The 19,443-nt window shown below is 34.3% G+C and overlaps 1 protein-coding gene across 1 annotated transcript; it reads right to left on the bottom strand.

Annotated features, from left to right (window-relative positions):
- Positions 1–1,287: 1,287 nt before the first annotated feature.
- Positions 1,288–18,303, bottom strand: LOC148617802 (tubulin-specific chaperone cofactor E-like protein). Its single transcript, XM_088585371.1, has 7 exons — positions 18,149–18,303; positions 15,401–15,520; positions 10,315–10,460; positions 9,060–9,235; positions 5,925–6,267; positions 4,948–5,099; positions 1,288–2,843 (listed from the first exon to the last, which is right to left on the bottom strand). Exons 2-7 carry the CDS (start codon positions 15,516–15,518, stop codon positions 2,534–2,536), a joined length of 1,245 nt encoding a protein of 414 aa, XP_088441497.1. The 5' UTR covers positions 15,519–15,520; positions 18,149–18,303; the 3' UTR covers positions 1,288–2,533.
- Between the last annotated feature and the right edge of the window lie 1,140 nt (positions 18,304–19,443).

The following is a 19,443-nucleotide window of genomic DNA, read 5'->3' as shown; positions in this document are numbered from 1 at the left end:
AAGAAAATCACTCTCATTTTTTAATATAACAAAATGATTTTCTAATATTAAAAAATCATAATTGAATATGACAAATTCATTTTCTAATATTAGAAAATCAATTTCTAATATTAATAAATTGTTTTTTTTTAAATTAGAAATTCTACTGAATTTTTAATATTAAAAAAAGTGTTTTGTGATATAAGAAATCTAATTTGTAATATTAGAATATGAATTTGTAATATTGAAAAATAATTTTTTAATATTAGAAAATGCTCATTTTTGTCCACTTTGGCTTGCCATAAATATGTGACACTACATGTAATCAAATTGAAGATGAGGTCCATTTATTACTGAATGTAAACAGTATATGTACAATGTAGCATTGCGACACACACTTTTTCTAAGATATGTAACATACTATCATTTTTCAAAGAGCAACCACTCAATTAATATGAAAACACTCATTTATCACTCCCTTTTATTGTACTTTTGTCTGAAATTGACTACATTATAAATGCGGCAATCCACACGCATGATAGAAATCCGAACATGGGATCCGTATCTGTTCCCCACAACATCTAGATTACCTTTTTGTGTTTGAGCCATACGGGTATAATTAATCAAATGAATTTATAATAAATTATTATCATTGTTGACAGTTAACTCAGTGGATGAAATGATGTTTGCTTTTGTTTTTTGTTTGTTTGTTTGTTTGTTTTTTTTTTGGGGGGGGGGTTGTTTTTGTTTTTGTTTTTTTTTTTCAAAACTGCATTTGTTTTAACTTTTATCAAATTATTCATAATTTTCTATAATTATGCTTTCTAACTGATCTATTTGCAAAACAAAATTTACATTGAAACAGCTAATACAACTATCTGCTTGAATTGCACCACTCATCTGCTTAAAAATGCACAATATTTTTTTTCATCATAAAAAAATGAATAAATAAAAATTTTAATTAAAAAAAAATGTTTGCAATTGCCACCACATAGGTATTATGCTTTTATGTCCAGTTAGATTTTTTTTCAAAATGGTCATCAATATTTTGACATATCCTCTTTGTTTTAGTAAACAGTAATAGGATAATTTGTTTAGTATTCATATTAGTAAACGAGATTACGAATGTGATCACAACAAGGTCAATAAAAGATCAATCTTAAACACCACAATATGGTTTTGTACTTTTAGACATTCAATTCGGTATGTCACAGAAATGTAATCTTGGGTTTTAATTTTAATCCTATCCTAAGAGAGATAACTCTATGCAAATTTCCACTTCATCTTTTACATAAAATAAATAATAAGTTCATTTTAGTATCAATTTATTAAAATATTTTAAAAGCTACAAAACACAAATACTGCTTCAGTTAGACCTTTAATAACCAATCAAAGCTATTGTGGGACCAATGGTAGACCTCTATGGTTATAAAAAGATATCAATGAACAAAAATGAATCAACTACAGTATTCATGGATATAAATCAACAGAACTTATTCATAGAATAAACATCTCTTACTTTGAGTAGCCCATAAAACTACAGTATTCAAAGTTTTCATAATTTAATGTGATAATTTTTCACAAAAAATATATCACAATACAACCAAAAATATTTTTACAAAAACATTGAAGTAGTGATATTCAGTATACAGAAACTTCTAGCATTTGACATCTACAACAATAAGGAATTAAACAGGACAACTACAGATGAACTTGCATTGTACCATGACATCACAGATAAACTTGCATTGTACCATGACAAGACAGATGAACTTGCATCATTTCATAACAACAAAAGTAAAATTACATAGGGACATGCACATAGTACATAACTATAAAGCACAAATTCAAGTGATTCAGGACCTGGTGTATTCAACAAGTTCAATGTATGAAAAAATTGAATTATTTAAACTATCCAGTAACGTGCCATAACTAAGAAATGGAAAAAACAGTAAACGGCAAGAAAAAAAAACACATTGGAGTTTCCTTCCATAATTTGTAAAAAAGTATAAAATACCTGTACCTAAAAGTTCTTGTATAACAAATATAGAATGGCATACCTGTTAACCCTCCAAAATATGGGGGGGGAGACTTCCACTAAATCAATGAACAATTTAGAACCTCCCACTAAGAAATGTCAGATTTGTTGAAGGATTTTGATTAAAATTACTATATTTTCTGTGAAAAATACCGAATAATTGAATTTTTACATAAAAAATTTTGCTTGCATGTAAACATCTCCCACTTGAGATGGTGTCAACGGTGGAAAATCTTCCACATGAACTGTTCAAAAAGGTTAACAGGTATTGAAAGTCAGACTTGTAGATGAAAAGCAGAAACAACAAAATCTTTCATCTTAACTGAACATGGTAGTCAATGAACAGATGTGACATATACCTCCACTAGGTACAACTTTGAATAGAACAAAATAATTTCACTCACAGAAAAATTTTGGGTATGCACAAGAATGAATAAACAGTCAAAATAAAAGAGTTTAAATTATGATTGCCAAAAGACATCTAAATAAAAAAAAACATTGCATTCATGCCCCCTTTCACTTCCACTTTATATGTAGTTCATTATCTTTCGTCCATTTGAATGTATGTAGCATGCGGCTGTTATAATTCAAATCATTTAAATACGAATTTCCTTTTATATATTCACAGATCAGCATTCTGTTAATGGGGATTTTGCAAAAACCTCTAAGAAATTTTTTCAAATCTAGCACAGTTTGGTTTTTAGCTATATCCATCATTTCTTCTTTGTCCTCGAATATGACCTTTATGTGATAATGAGTTTCTGGGGTCATATCAACTTCAGCAAGATGGTCTAATTTCCCATGAATATCTTGCAACTCATGAAACCTGAAACGGATGAGTATTTATATGAGAAAATATTTCGTTGGAAATACTTGTAGACTTTTTCAAATTTCACAGCACAAAAATAGTTTATATAGAAAACATGGCTTCCAAAGAGGCCAACAAATCTGAAAGCTTGTTTTAAGTTCATATTCAATTTGAAACTTTTTTAGTCTTATAGCGCTGACTCATTGTTTGCTGAGCCTTTACTGTTTAAATTTTGTTAATTTAAGTGCAGTCGTTGTAAAAATCAGACAGATGGCGATCATTCATTTCAAAAACCCACCCAAGTCACTTTTGTTTTCCAATACAGAAACGGTAATAGACCACATACCCAGTCTTAGTTTTCATTTGGTTGTTTCACTTTTGCGAGAAAAATTTTATTGATTGTACATAAAATTGTCACTATGAAAGAGTAATTGTTCTAGATTTAGCTGATAAAGGCGAGAGATAAATGTACGGTTTTCTCAAAACATAGAGATATGTATGATAAAGGACAATAGTTATAGTAATTCTAATATGACGTATGTAGAATAAAAAAGCATTATTTGTTTTGTGGGTTTTTCTGAACCAGGAATCACTTCACCATTAGCAGTGTCAGAGAATAATCAAGGGAACCAAGGTTATAGCGGTTATCAAAAGAATGTAATCCATGGACAAAGACCAGACATGGAAAAAAAGACATTCACAACAAAGAACATAGAGTAACTAAAATCATACATACAAAGTAACAAAAGCAAATGAGCAAGTCGGACTCCACTAAAAACTGGGAGCATGGATCAGGTGCACCGGTAGGGTAAGCTTTTCTAGAAACACCCGCCAAGTTGCTCATAAAAAGTCAAGCCTGGGGTAGACGAAAACTATGACACATTGAACAAATAAGTTTCCATGACGCAGATGGATACACCGTAATGATCCACGAGTTCACGATGATGGCCATAAAACTTTTGTAGTGATGACTTCAATCTTGTAGCAACATAACCTGCTCCAGAATTCTAGCGTGATACAAAAAGTCTGCGTAGTCTGGGCAAGCTCTGGCATAATATATCAGTTGTGATATGAACACTCCATACTCAGGCACTGAAGGGATGTTGCCACAGATGAAAGGAAAGTTAACAATTTTGAATGAAAAGTCATCACATTTGTCGTAAAGTGTTTGGTCAATAGTTTTCCTTTACCTTCGATTTCTAAGTGTAGGTCAAGATATGAGGCCGACCGTCTGTAGTATCCTTTATCTAAAGTTCTTTAGGATAGATGCGATGTATGAAATCCCCAAAATTAGGATTGTTTAAAGATAATACGTCATCTATATAGCAGAAACTGAGATTAAAGGATCTAGTTAAAGGATATTCTTTCGGATCAGATCAGCTATAAAGTCAGCCTCATAAGAGTGACGGAATAGGTCAGCAAGTAGTGGACCACAATTTGTTCCAATTGGAATGTCGACCATTTGTTGAAAAACACGTCCACCACACTGGACAAATATGTTGTTGATTAAAAATTCCAGCATTTTGTAAACATCTTCTTCTGTATATTTGGAAGATGATTTGGAATTATTTCTTACAAAGTATGAGGAATCTCTACCAAGAACTATATATTTGTATCTAGGTGTACCATCTTTTTTGGAAAAACAACGATGTATGATGTTTTTAAGTTGGGATTTTAACTGAGTATGTGGAATACAAGTATACAGTGTTGAAAAATCATAGGTTTTAATGCTATAATTATGTTCTGATAATAGTTTTGAGCTGATTGTCTCCAACAGATCTTTTGAATTTTTCAGGATCCACACTCAATTAATACCACTACAAGAGTAACAAGTGTTGTGGAAGGACTGCAAACCCTCTTTTACTACTGTGAGTATTGAAGTTAATAGTTTTGAAAGAGGTTTGGTGGTACTTTTTTGCAGATCCAGCTATGTAACGTTATTTGTATGGATTCTTGTGGAGTTTAGGAATCCAGTACATAGACGAAAGAGACCAAAAGAGGATAGCACAGATTTATGGTTTTCCACAATTTCTTCTTTGGAGAGTGTTCAGAATTCTATATCAATTGGTACTGAAACATTTTGTATCTACCACAAACACCCCTTTAGCTTTCAATCTCTTACCTTGTTGGTTTGACATCAATATCCATGAACTTCCGTATGAATGCTCTCTCTGCATCCTCTCTCTCCTGTTCATAAATCGGACTACCGTTCAGTTTGGTGATGTTAGGTAATCGGGCAACAACATTTTGTCTTCTCTCTTTCTCTGGAAATTCCTATAAGAATTTGATCGTAAAATAAACATTAGCAAAGAACTTGTTTAAAGCATTTATGAAAATTTAAGAGACAAATTTTAGTATTTTTGGTATAGAGAGAAATATGCTAAAAAGAAAACTACTTACTAAACTAGTATATTTTCTAGGCTGACTCATGCTTCAATAAATTTCAATGACTTATTTTAGTTCATTTCATTGACAACTGAAAAACAGGGCAATAACAGAATATAGCATGATACTGACCAGGTAATGTTGAACAAAGGGGGATGGTAAAATGTTCAAAACGGCCAAATTCAAAAACTACATTTTGAATTTTGCTGAAAATTTAACTAAACCTGTATTTCATGTTACAAAACAACTGTTTAAAGTTTCAAAACATTCATTGAATTGTTCTCAAGTTATCAACAGGACACTGTTGAGGGAAAACCTGATAGACAGACAGACAGACAGACAAGAAAATTTTCGGAAGATATCACATAATACTTCCCCACTTTGTGTGGCCGGGTATTAAAGTCAGAAAGAGGTTTGGTTTAGATAGGTTTCCAGAATTAGAAGAACATGGAGTGATCTGTCCCTGAAATGTTCATTTGCAATGTATAACAAAATTTACAAATTATTCCAAGGGGTCATTAATTGTTTTTAGAAAGTAAGAATATTTTTTCAACTGTTTGTGACAAGTATTTTTAAAGTTTTTCCTGGTCTAGACTTTTTTTGTCAGTTTCATTAAATGAAACAGAATATTACAATGCTTATGTAGATATTTTTTCCTAGCCTTGTTTAATCCAGTGCTTGATTCTAAAAGAGACTGGTATTAGATAAACTTACCTCTAAGAAAGATATATTTTTTATCCTTATATCCTCTAACACTGGAAAGTGCCGGAAACTATCAATGTCATCCCATGAAGAAAGTTTGGTTCCAGATAAATTCAAAGATTTCAAACATGGAAACATTTGTTTCAAATCAATTTCACATGATAATGATGATAAATCGGACTCCATACTGATAAAGTTTTCCAAACAAGGAAAACATTTTCCGAGCCTGGAAAGTACACTCCAATCTTGTATTTTGTTATTATTGATGAAAAGTTTAGTCAGAGGTGTGTACTGAATGTCCTCTGGGAGGCCTACTGATGTATAGTTATTCAGACTCACATGCAACTCTTTAATGCTGAAAAAAAATTAACAGTTTAGTAGGATCCCACCCCTTGTACATGTATATGACTCAAACTCAGTCATTGTAACATTCAATCCTTTTACTATTTAACTATAATTTTTTTTAAATGATTGTATCACTAATACCCAACTTGATTATAATAAAGAAATTAACATAAGAAATATCTAAAATTTAGTTAAAATGTAGCCCCTCTCTTATCATGCTTATAGAGGTACATGTATCATAAGACACCTAAATCCAATAATTACCAATACTCTTTCACAAGAATATGAAATCCTTCACGGCCACAATAGCCACACATGAGAATTAAACAAAGGGCATTTTTGACATATGATTACCATATAATTGAGCATATGATTGACCAATGTTTCAATTTACGGATACACATGATGAATGCACAATAATCATTTGATAATCATTTGAATTTAACAAACACATGATAATCAAGTATGAGCAAGCCAATACATTTGTATTTGCATATGAGAATCATGTAGTTTCAATAAAATTATTTTGATGAATCGAGCATATGATTATCATATGTGGTACTCCTGGCTGTGAATATATTCATAAGAATGGTTATGAGCAACAGGTCTGGTCAACCTGAGATTGACAGAATTCCAGATTGAGAACATCAGATCAAATAGAACGTCCCTTGTACCAGACAAACATACTGAGCAGAATTTGAAGTTTTCTAGTATCACGCTAGTTACTGAGCAGAATTTGAAATTTTCTAGCTATCATGCTAGTTACTGAGCAGAATTTAAAGTTTGTTAGCTACATGTACCACACTATTTATAAAAAAGTTTGATTATCTCCCTTTGAAAACATTCAACAATAATTACATATCTCCATGCTTATTAACATATCATTTCCATCCCTCATATAAAGTTTCCTTTGAACACTACAGAAAGATCTTCACTTACAAACTTAACATATAAACCTTATTTTAAATCCTTAAGTTTTACTACATGTAATTCTTTGCAAGAATATGTCCATACAGTATGCATTACAGCTAGTTGAAATAGACCAGTTCCAATTTCAATACAAATCTAGCTAGGCTAGTGAGTAATTTAAATAGTTTCTATGTAGAAATCTGCCCTACATTATACCAATAAGTCTCACTAAACTACCACAGAACACCGGTGTGATCTTTTGGACACTGACTATTAACCCTAATGTCGTGCTGAATTGTTCGGAAAAAAAATCTAGATCCCGATATTTTGAAAACTTATGCAAATCATATGAAAATTAGTTGCACAATGGTACTGATGCTGAATGTTATAAGTTAAAGATGGGTGATCACAGGTGGGGGTGCATAGGTCAGTGGGCCAACAAGTTAAAATGGGTCTGTCACTCGAAAATTGTCATTTTGTCAAATTTATGGCCATTTTTTTGCTACATGTGGGTTTGACAGCAGCAAAACAGGAACTAAAGTACACTCATCCCACAGCTTGTACACCATGAAGGCCACTGAAGCCAAATAATGTTCGTTACAGAGACACCATTCTTAATTAGACTTAAGACAAAATAAAGCACTATAGACAAATTCTGCTTTGGTGAGGGGCTGAGAAATGAACCCTAACCTTTAACCAGATCTAGAAGCTCCCAGAAGCCTGAACCGCTGACCTTGTTAAAGTTTGTCTTTCAAGGGCAATAAATTTAACAAGGAGTTTTCCAACAGTTTTGACTCAAGAAGACTTTGGTGGGACTGATCATAAGGATCATTTCAGTGATTGAAAGTTTCTTTCTATCTATTATAGTTTTCAAGAAATTGGCTGAAAACTGTTAAAAAAAAATGTCATTTTTCATCTTTCAAGGGCAATAAGTCTTATAAGGAGTCGCCTGACAACTTTTACCCCTGAAGACTTTTGAAGACCTTATAATAAGGGTCATTTTAGCAATAGAAAAATTTTGCTAAAACTAAAGGTTTTGGAGATATATGCGAAAAACAACTGCCTGATCCCAATGTTCTATTTTTAGTAATGGCGGCCATATTTTTCTAGGATCAAAAACTCCCACATCAGTTCTATACAGGATACACCAAGGAACATTCATATAAATTTGGTTCCAATTGGTTATGTAGTGTCAGAGGTGAAGAGTTTTGAAAAATTGTTAACAACAACGGAGGCCAAGTGAGGTAAAAATCACACTTTTTTGGGCAGCGGAAACTAATGACTTTTTTTTTCAGCTCTCCAGTCATTATTTTTTTTAAAACTCTATATCAGACAGTCTCATTTTAAAGCACAGTCAAGCTGCTTGCAAATGGAAACAAATTGAGCTTTCCTAAACTAAGATTAACACTGCCAGAACCAATAATGCAGAAACAGGACAAATCCGGGACAGGACAAGGTGCAGCAAGGATTAATTTTGAATAGCTGTCAATTATGATGACCTTGACCTTTAAATTGGCCATCCACCACCATAATTGACAGCTATTCAAACTTAAAAGACAGTGTCCAAAAGATTACACAGGTGTTCTGTGGTAGTTAAGTAGGACACATTGGTATAATGTAGGATTGAATTTGGAACTGGTCTATTTCAACTAGCTGTTAGAATATTGATATATACATTGTACCATCATATCAATCTCAATAAACATAAACATTAAATGTTAAAGAGAGTTGTGTTAAAAGTACAAAAATGACTGGAAGAACAAACTAACGGAAGAACAGGTAGAAAGATGGATGAAAATGTGATTCTTGTAATCCCCTCCCAAAAACCTTTTTTTCATGTTGAGTAACCACATAAACACTGGTAAAATTTATTATTCACAGTAATAAGAGAACCTTGGAAAAATCAGCAGTAGTTGAGATAGTGTGTTCCATGTAACACCAGTGTTATTAAGTACCAGGTTGGTGATGTTTGGAAATTGTTTATCTAAGAGTAATGAGTCATTGGAAAGTTTATTGCTGGTCAGATTCAGAAACCACAGTCTTGGTGTTCTTTCTATTACTTTGAAGACCTGAAATAATATACATAAGAGTTGCAAGGAACTGTACTGATATGTTTTCCTAGAAATTATAGATATGTTCATTTTAATGCAAATACCTGAAATAGGCAACCTTAATCAGAAATACAGTAAAACATGCCTTAACAGAACTATAGTATAACATGCCTTAATGGAACTACTTTGAGGATGAAGGTTTTGTTGGGTATGGGCAGGTATTAATGAAGGTTTTGCTGAGTATGGGCAGGTATTGATGAAGTTTTGTTGGGTACAGGCAGGTATTGAAGGTTTTGTTAGGTATGGGCAGGTATTGAAGGTTTTGTCGGGTATGGGCAGGTATTGATGAAGGTTTTGTTGGGTATTGGCAGGTATTGATGAAGGTTTTGTTGAGTATGAGCAGGTTTCGATGAAGGTTGGGTTGGGTATGGGTAGGTATTGAAGAAGGTTTTGTTAAGTATGGGCAGGTATTGATGAAGGTTGGGTTGGGTATGGGCAAGTTTTCATATTTAACCTGTTAAAACGCATGAAATAGAAAGGATTTCCGAAGATCAGTTTCTAATCTATCCATATTTCCATTATGACATGTAATTTTATCAAAATTCAATTCCTTCAAGTACCACACAACTTTACAAAGGAGAAAGTTCTGTAAGGACCCCTTTTGGCCTCACAATTTGGGCATTTTTGAAAATTTGATTAAAGCTAATTTCTAGGTAGTAGTAGTATAGATAAATATGTTGCAAACATTGAATATAAGATTTAATTTTCAAGATGGCTTTTTGTGTAGAACAGAAGTGGCAACAAAATTTGTTGACTAAATATTTTTACATGAGTTGTAACTGACAATTATACATAAAATGTACGAAGCACTAGAGTCAACACGCATGTGGCCATTGTTAAAAGAGCCTTTTTAACAGATTTTCCAATGTCAGCCAAGTTTGAAGGGCATGTATGACCATATATGTTCAAATTATAAACATAAATTAATCAAATCAACTATAAATCACATTTAAACCTGGAGAAACAACATAAAATTTTCTTCATGTAGACTTTGCTTTTTAGGCCAAATGTTGCCCTTCCCAAACCAATTTCTTTACCTCTTCCCAGTCCGTAATACAGTTTTTAGTCAGATCTAACTCCTGGACTGTTCCACACAATGATTCTAATTTGTCTCCATCACCAGCTTCACATATGTTACTGTCATGAAGAGCAAGTATAGGTGGCGCTGCTATCTGTCCTGATGCTATAAATATATAAAGGTTATACCTACTTAAACAGTTCATCAGTGGAAATTCCCCTGTGACAACATCCCATGAAAAATATTGACAAACATAAAGATAAGACATCATAAATAAAATCTCGAATATTGTTACTGCAAGCAGTGAAGGAAAAAGGAAACCTGAATTTTAACTAAATGCTGTTCTCTATAAGAATCAGGCAGTGGGTGAAACATGTTGAAAAAATGCACAAGTCTTTCCATGAAATCTTATTCAAAATGTTATCTAAAATGCAGAAATGGCATTCATTTCTTTTTTATCATGTTTAAGTGTCAGTGATACAAGGTATAAATTAAATGAAATGCATTGCAATTACCTCGTCAAAAGGAGATAACTTACTATTTTCCATAGGTCTCACCACTTCTAACGTTTCCATTACTTTACATGTTAAAAAAGTAATTTTCAAAGTTTCACTGTGAATTCCCAGGACAAATGACATCTTAAAGTTGCATACCATTGCGAAGCTTGGAAAATAAGACTTCCAAAATCATTATGCTAATGGTACGATGATTGCAGAAATTCTTCACAAAATTTACTTGGATAAATAATACTGAAAATCCACATTTTTATCTTTTCTGCTAACTGACAGCATGGAGGCAAATTACTCACACATGTAATCAATATTCATACACTATGGTAGTTAATTACATATATGATTTTAAAGTACACATTCTCAGCTTTATTTTGACTACTTTTAATCATAATACACGCAAATAATGCACTTACAATGCATATGTCTAGGTTCAGTGTGTTTTTGGTACTACATAGGGGGTGGCCATTTGACCCGGAAGTGGTTAGTTAGTGAGACCATATCATTCTAATGTAACTTTGAACTTGTTTTTCTGTGTTACCTGACACTTCTAAGACAAATGATCTATCAATTTGTCATCAATAGACCATACACTATATGCCTATATTGTCCGGTAGTCCTGTGTCTACTTTATCTGAGGGAGGACAGCCATGAAATTTAAATTGGTAGTCTTTGAACACCCTAAATTAATTCTTAAAATTTTATTAGTCCTCTATCTGAGGGAGGACAGCCATGAAATTTAAATTGGTAGTCTTTGAACACACTAAATTAATTCTTAAAATTTTATTAGTCCTTTATCTGAGGGATAATGGTCGCGGAAGGTTGTCAAAGCCAAGGGGTGGTGTTGGGAATGGGCTCTCAATATCATTTCAAATGCCCCTTTCGGCGTGGGTCTCAAACAGCCTCTGACAACTAAAGTCAAACTCCAACCTTCACAATGGGTTTACCAACTGGTGGACCTGTTCCGGCTGTTTCGACTGACTGGAGAAGAGGTGAACGCAAGTCACTGGCGCCTTAAAACCAGATAGCCTCGGGTAGACGGGGCCTGTAAACCTTGGAGTGTAGCCCATCTAGGAGAAGGATAACTCTGATCTAAAACCTCCGCTGCCTTGCGGCTACACCCTTCGACAGGGAAAGGTTTCGGGAGACAACCTCTAGAAAAATCCAGAACTAGGAATCTGTAACTTCCTTCCTGTACTTCAAGGATCAGAACTTCTGTTCAGAAGCTAAGGGTGAGGTAACCCCGACAGAAAACCTAGAGTGCTGAAGACGGAGGTGTTGGGCGATATAGCACACTCGAAAAGACCACAACACCACGCACAAAACAGCCAAAATGACACTTGAAACCATGAACAAATGGTTTGGAATTACAAGAAGGCAAGATGAACTTACAAGGGACATAGAAATAGAGGGAAAGAATATTAACAATGTGGTGAAAGCATTCAATACTGTTGTATTAAAGGCAGCAAAGGAAAGTATACCAAGATTTGTAAGAAAGGACTACAAGCCATACTGGTCCAGTGAGATACAGGCAACACACGAGGCACTCACAAGGGCAAGGGATGATGCAGAATTAAATCCCAGTCAGGAAAATAACATCAAACTCCAAAAGTACAAGGCCAAACATCTAAGAACAAAGACTGAATCTCAAAGGAAAGGGTGGAAATAGAAAACATCATCTATGGATATGGAAAAAGATACAAAAAAGCTTTGGAACTTGACAAAAGCACTGAATGATGAGAGAAGCAAAGGTGAAAAGATCACACTAGAAGTTGAAGGAGGAACAACCATAGGGAAAGCAGCAGCAAATGAATTTTAAAAAAGGCTATGAGAAAGAAAGCAACACTGATATACCACCATCACAGAAAAAAGAAGTAAGAATTGAGAGAAAGATCAAAGGTGCCAATACATGAACTTATACAGAGAGATATCACCATGTTTGAGATGAAGGCAGCCATCAGAAAAATGAAAATGAAAAAGGCACCAGGTCCAGATAACATCACTAAGGAAATGCTTCAACACCTTGGCACCTTAGCATTAACAACTTAGCTTGAAATTCTCAACCTGAGCTAGAGACAAGGTCAAGTCCCTCAATGTTGGAGAGAAGCCATAATGATGCCAATAATGAAGAGGGGAAAGAACAAGTCGAAAGCCTAAAGCTACCGCCCAATCAGCATAACAAGCAGTTTCTGCAAATTAATGGAGCGTATAATCAACAAGTGCCAACAGACAAACTTGGAATCGGAGAACATTCTTGGTCATAAACAAGCTGGTTTTAGACAGTACAAGAGCACAGAAGATCAGACAACACATCTATCTCAAGTAGTCGGGGATGCATTGCAATCAAAGAAAGTAACGCTAGTCTTTGTAGATCATCAGAGAGCATTTGACAAAGTTTGGAAAGATGGCCTTCTTGTGAAACGTCTTAGATTTGGAGTAAGTGGAAGAATGTACAAATGGACCAACTCATATCTGTACAATAGAAGGGCAAGAGTACTTGTAGATGGGAAAGATTGCCAAAAAATACTTCTAAAACAGGGTGTACCACAGGGAGGAGTATTGCCACCTACTCTCTTCATACTCTATATGAATGACCTAGTTCCAGAGCTACCAAGTTGTGTACAATCAGCACTCTACACAGATGATCTTGTCCTCTGGTGCTCTGAAGAGTATGCAACTACTGCAAGGTACAGGATACAAGCAGCATTAGATATGGTAGTCAAATGGGCCAATGAGTGGTGTGTTACCATCAATAGAGAGAAAACAACAGCAACCCTCTTTACACTCTCACCTAAAACCCAATCTGTCAAACTGACCATGGATGACATCCATATCAAAATGGCAGATCAGCAAACATACCTTAGTGTAATCTTCGATAAAAGACTTACATGGAAACAGCATATAATGACAACAGAAGCCAAAGCCAGACGAAAAACTTGCTGGTACGAACTGGGGTGCTAATGACTAAGTTTTGAAATCTGTCTACAAAGGAAATGTACGCCCACATCTAGAATATGGCTCTAGCGCTTGGACGACAGAAGCTAAGTCTCACCATCAGACTCTAGATAAAGTCCAGAATCAGGCACTTTGCATCATCACAGGAGCCATGAAATCAACACCTATTGTTAGTATGGAGGAAATTACAAACATACAACCATTAAGTAAGAGAAGAGAATGTAAAGCTATGATACAGGCCACCAAACCACCCAATGAATGAGAGACTGAAACAACTATCCTCAGGCAGACTCAAAAGATCCAGCTTTACTCTAGAAACAAGAGCATTGCAAAGAAAACACCAAGAATATCTATCTAAGCATGTCAAACCTATAGATTTTAAAATGAATGAAAATTCAGAGAAGGAGGACAATATAACCATTCAGACAACAGTTCCGTTACTCAGTGCCAAAGATGAACATCAAACATCGTCAGAATGCTGGAAGAAGAGTCTCCATCAGAATTGTGGGGAAAAGTTTACACAGACAAAAGGAGGGGCCGGTATCTACATAGAATACCAAAATGGAGTACAACAGTCAATGGCAATACCAAAGGATTACATTGCTCCAACTACAAGGCTTAAGAAGAAGCACTCATCCATGTAGCAAATTACATTAAGGAAACTGCAGAAAATATGCAAGTAGTATTCCTAACAGATGCCCTCTTCGCAATACAAGCACTGACCAACAACAAACTACCACAACTTGAAAGAGCTATTTATTCCATCAAAAGCCTTAAAACTGCCATACAGTGGATACCTTCACATTGTGGAATCAATGGAAATAAAAAAGCAGATAAGCTAGCAAAGGAAGGCGTTGAACAACAGCAAGATGAAAATCCTGTCTGCTACACAGAGATGAAGACCATCATCAAGTCTCAGCACAATACCCATCAGAAGCAAGATAGCTACCATCAACTGAAAAGATTTGAGCAAACTACAATCTTCAGGCTCAGGACACGACTCAACCAAAATCTGTACAGAGTTTTGAAGGTCATACCATCACCTATGTGTCCCTGTGGAGAAGCAGAGCAGAATACAGAACACTTTCTGCAGATGTGCAAGTTACACCAGGCACAGAGAGAGAAAATATAGGATAAACCAACCTCCATTACAGAGAAACTGTATGGACCTGTGGAAGACGGCCAGATTTGTTGAGAAGACTGGCATTCAAGTGTAATGGCGAACGACAAGAAGAAGAAGGGAGGACAGCCATGAAATTTAAATTGGTAGTCTTTGAACACCCTAAATTAATTCTTAAAATTTTATTAGTCCTCAGGAGAGGACTACAAATCAATTTTGAGGACCACTTAATTTACCAGTATCTATTAAATAGTCCTGTGGGCTACATAGCAAGAAATGAAATTGTTAGTGTCAAACCTTGGAACCAGTGTATTACCTAAATTCAAAATTTTAAAAAAATCTTTTCGAGGGCATGCTTGTATTATCTGGCTGTCATCTAAAGCATATTAGAGCATGAAAGACAGCCAACATCTTTTATTAGATTTTGTCATGGAATTTTATGCATAGAAATAATCTATACATGTGGTCATGTGTCATATTGAACCTACAGTGTAATTTTCTTAGCTGCTGTTAAAACTGACCTTTTTTCCCAGGAGCTGAAGCTGGTATATGTATAACAAACATCCCTTCACCACCAACATCATCATACTTTTCATGAATAGCCTCTACTATAGAACACCTTGTATTACTTGCCATCATATCTGAAAATAATGTGCCAAATTTCAATTTACATGGTACAGTAATCAGTAAAATAAAACAGAATATACAGATCAAAATCATATTAAAGGGCAACTTTCAACTAACAATCAAATTTTGATGTCCATTCTTAACAGCAATTAACATACCTTTTGAAAAAAAAAATCATATTTCAATGGGATAATTTAGCTGAACTGAGGTATTTGATGCAAGGCCATCGTTGTTCTAAATACTAATAAATGTAGATTATTTTATTTGTGCTTGAACTCATATATATCAAGTTTCTTCTGTTCTTTTCACAGTGTATTTACAATGTAGTCTTGCAAATTTGGATTTGTTTTCCAGCATAATTTCCTATGATATTGGTATCAAGATTCATGCAATTTGTATTCATATTTTAGCCACATGTACAAAAACACAAGTTCAGCACAGACCTGAAATGAAATGAGCCAAAAGTTATATAACCTTGTCTACACCACACACATTAAAAAACAACAGCTATGTCAGTGCATGTAAACTTCACCACACACACGTTCAAAAAGCAACCGCTATGTCAGTGTGTGTAAACTACACCACAAACGTTCAAAAAGCAACAGCTACGTAAGTGTGTGTAAGTGCAGTTGTTGTGATATAAATAGATGAAGTTTTTATTTAAAGAAAGTCCAGACAATGAAAAGCATATAATAACTACGCAGGACAATCATTCTGAACTACATGTAGGTACATGTACAAAATATACATGTCCAAGTGAGAAATTGTTGTTTGGTTTGCATGATAATAACAACTAAAGCATTAGATGTGTTCAAAGAAAAAAACAATTGACATAAAATGGAACCTTTGTCTCAAGTATGGGTGCACACTGAGCAGCATGAATTCCATCAGTCAGTGATTTTTTTTTTTCATGCAGCTTATTTTATGCTGCATGCTTGACTATTTTTGGGACTCAGCATTCAAAGCTTCTTGCTGGCTACTACAGCTCCATATAAATAATCCAACAAATATTAAGAGTTGGTGTCACAAGATGATTTCCAACTTGTAATTAATTTGCTTGCTTAAAATGTTAACATTAAAAATAATAGCAGACATGGATTAGCTATACCACTAATTAATATCTAATAAACAAATTAATTTGTAGTGCTTTCTTTATAAATAAATGTATCTACAAATTATCTCCATTTGACACATTGTTCTTAAGTGCTTTTTTATAAACAAATATCTTAAGTGAGCAGAAAGGTATAATCTAAAGAGGATTATATATAGTATAACAAGACAAATCAAGAAAAAGTCTATAATTATTAATGTGTGTTTTTCAAAGGATTTCCCTGTGTAGCTAAAAATTCAAATTATTGCTCGGACATAAGTTATCTCCCCTATCTCCAAAGGAAAAGTGCCAAAATAAAAAAAAATTCAAATTCCTGTGAAAAAAAAATTATACAAAAACACACTTTAGTATGGAATTCATTCCTGTCATGGGCAACAAAATTTGAATTTTATAGACATGTAAGTCCATTACTAAATCACTTGTCAACCCTGCAAATATATCTACATTGTACAATATACGATTTTAAGCAACCATAGGAGTTACATTATCAGTGTTCTAGAATTTTCAGAAATTGAGGTTTCCTCGGGAAAAATCCATATAAAATCAACTTTCCCACAGTCAATGATTGCTTTCCTAACAAAACAAATCCTTACAGCGTATGAAGTTTTCAACTTGCCACGGTAACCATAACTAAGTATTACTTTCCCTTACCCAAATTTCACTTGCATCAGGTAACGGGAAATAGGAATCCTAGAACACTGATTATACATGTAGGTTTCCTACCATCAGCAGGAATCTACCAATATTTCATTAAGAATTCAACAATCTCTTACTTAAGAGCCCATGTCAAAAAGGGAAATTTAACCACATTATTCAATTTGTCCCGCTTTGTTGAATTGTCAACTTACAATCATAATCCATTGCTGTCTCCCACTAATTACTCATGGAAATACTCTCAACAAACTTGGCAAAACTATAAATGGCATGAAGTCTACATTGTTGAAAAGGGAACCTAATAAGTGAGCAAAGCTTGCTTTTAAATGTGGAGAAATTCGTCTTTTTTTTATTGACCACTTGAGAAACTTATGTCAAAGCAAAATGCTACATCTCTACCTATTGAAGCTTTGAAATGTAGTCAAAACACCAGCTAAACAAAACTTTTCAAAGACAAACATGTAGTATGATCACAACTCCTCAGAAAACTTACTTCAGGTTATGGCACAAAATGTAAAACAAGGCATTCCTTGCCGAACCTGGAACTGTTTTACAGATAAAATAAACTTTTGGAATATCTTTTTCTGGCATCTACAGATGAAATTATTGTAAATAAAATTTTGCACAAATGGAAAATGACATGAAATTCGTTTTATTCAAGAAGGAACCTACTCAATGCTTTGCTCACTTGTCTTAGGCAAATGCTTTGGTGGTTGCTCGCACACAAGGCAATTGCCTTCCTCATACTATTCATATTCATTTGAACTTGCGCCTTCTACAATGTTTTAAAAATGGATTTATTTTGTTCTCCAATAGTACAGTGGTGAAAGATACGGATGCATGTACAGTCAGTATAATCAGTTCAGTTTTGTCTTACCAATGTCTTGTAAATTTAAGCATTTGCTAAAGTTGCCTTGGAATATTACTGTATGTAATTGACTCGCATTCTAGATGTGGTGTAATAGAGGGAATTACAGACACAAATGACTCATTCAAGTTATCAACTGGGCAAAGTTCAAAATCTAGATTTCCAAAATCACCGGAAGTGTGTTCTACGTCACTGGTTTATGCGTAGTTTAAAATTTCGGAAGTAATAATGCGGAAAGAAGTAAGGGAGACTTAACTATTTTTTTTAAATGTGTAATTATTTTTCATAGCGAGTTGTCAAAAAAGATTGATACTATCTCGTCTATAATGTGAAAGCGATGATGTGTAATATAAAGACCCTGTCCAGAAACTGAGTGGTCGAAAGTTTTATTATCAATTCGGTTTTTGTTTGTTTCTTTTGGGGTGGTTTGTTTTTTGAGAAATAACATTCAATTTGGCTCTTTATACAATATAAATGTTAAAAAAACAGTCGACCTATGATTTTAGATCATTTTAGGCGATCACAGTCTATAAAACCTGTAGCGGGAAAACTTTACCGTTTTGCATTTATTTGTTTTCAGTTTGAACAAAGACCTGTAATTAAATTTAATTATAGGTCTCTGGTTTGAGAGAGGAATAAGCAAGAAGTATAACCGATTCGATTATCGCCACAGTCAATTTTATACAACTAAACTGAAATTTAATTTTACATAAAATACAGTTTTTGATTGTCCAAATCCGCTCAAACAGGCCAGGAGTTGAGACTTCCTAGCTGATCTGCTGTACTGTACTTTGGCAGCTATAAACTATTTGCATGTTGGGATCCCGGATTTGGGATTGTTAGCAGGAATTTTATATATTCCATAGTTATTTTTACATTGTACTACATTGTCCTTGATATATTTTAATAAAGCAGGGGCGTAGCTAGGCCTGTTTTAGTTGTACGCAAAATTACGGCGAGTGGTCTTGGGGGTGGGGGGGGGGTGGGGGGGGGTCGCTCAAGGCCCGGCAAGGCAAAGCCCTGAGGCAAACTCCTGAATTTTAATGATTTTGGAGCAGTTTTTCAGAGCATATACTACGTTCATGGTATGCATATGTGATAAATAACCTCTATTTCATCTTTAAAATGTGTGTTTTTATTTTTGTTACTTTTTCCGAAAGTACGCAACTGCGTATTTGCGTATAGGCAGCTACGCCCCTGTAAAGGCAATGGCTTGAATAAGTCTCGATTGTCGAAAGTGGCATCTATCGTTCAAATCGATAACTTTTTTCCCTCTTCTCCCTCATGACTATCGTGTACGTGAA

Source organism: Perna viridis, chromosome 5, assembly GCF_037379345.1.
Source record: "Perna viridis isolate PV_CMFRI_1.1 ecotype Kerala chromosome 5, ASM3737934v1, whole genome shotgun sequence".
Lineage (NCBI taxonomy): Eukaryota > Metazoa > Mollusca > Bivalvia > Mytilida > Mytilidae > Perna > Perna viridis.
This window is presented reverse-complemented; position numbering and strand designations above follow the sequence as displayed.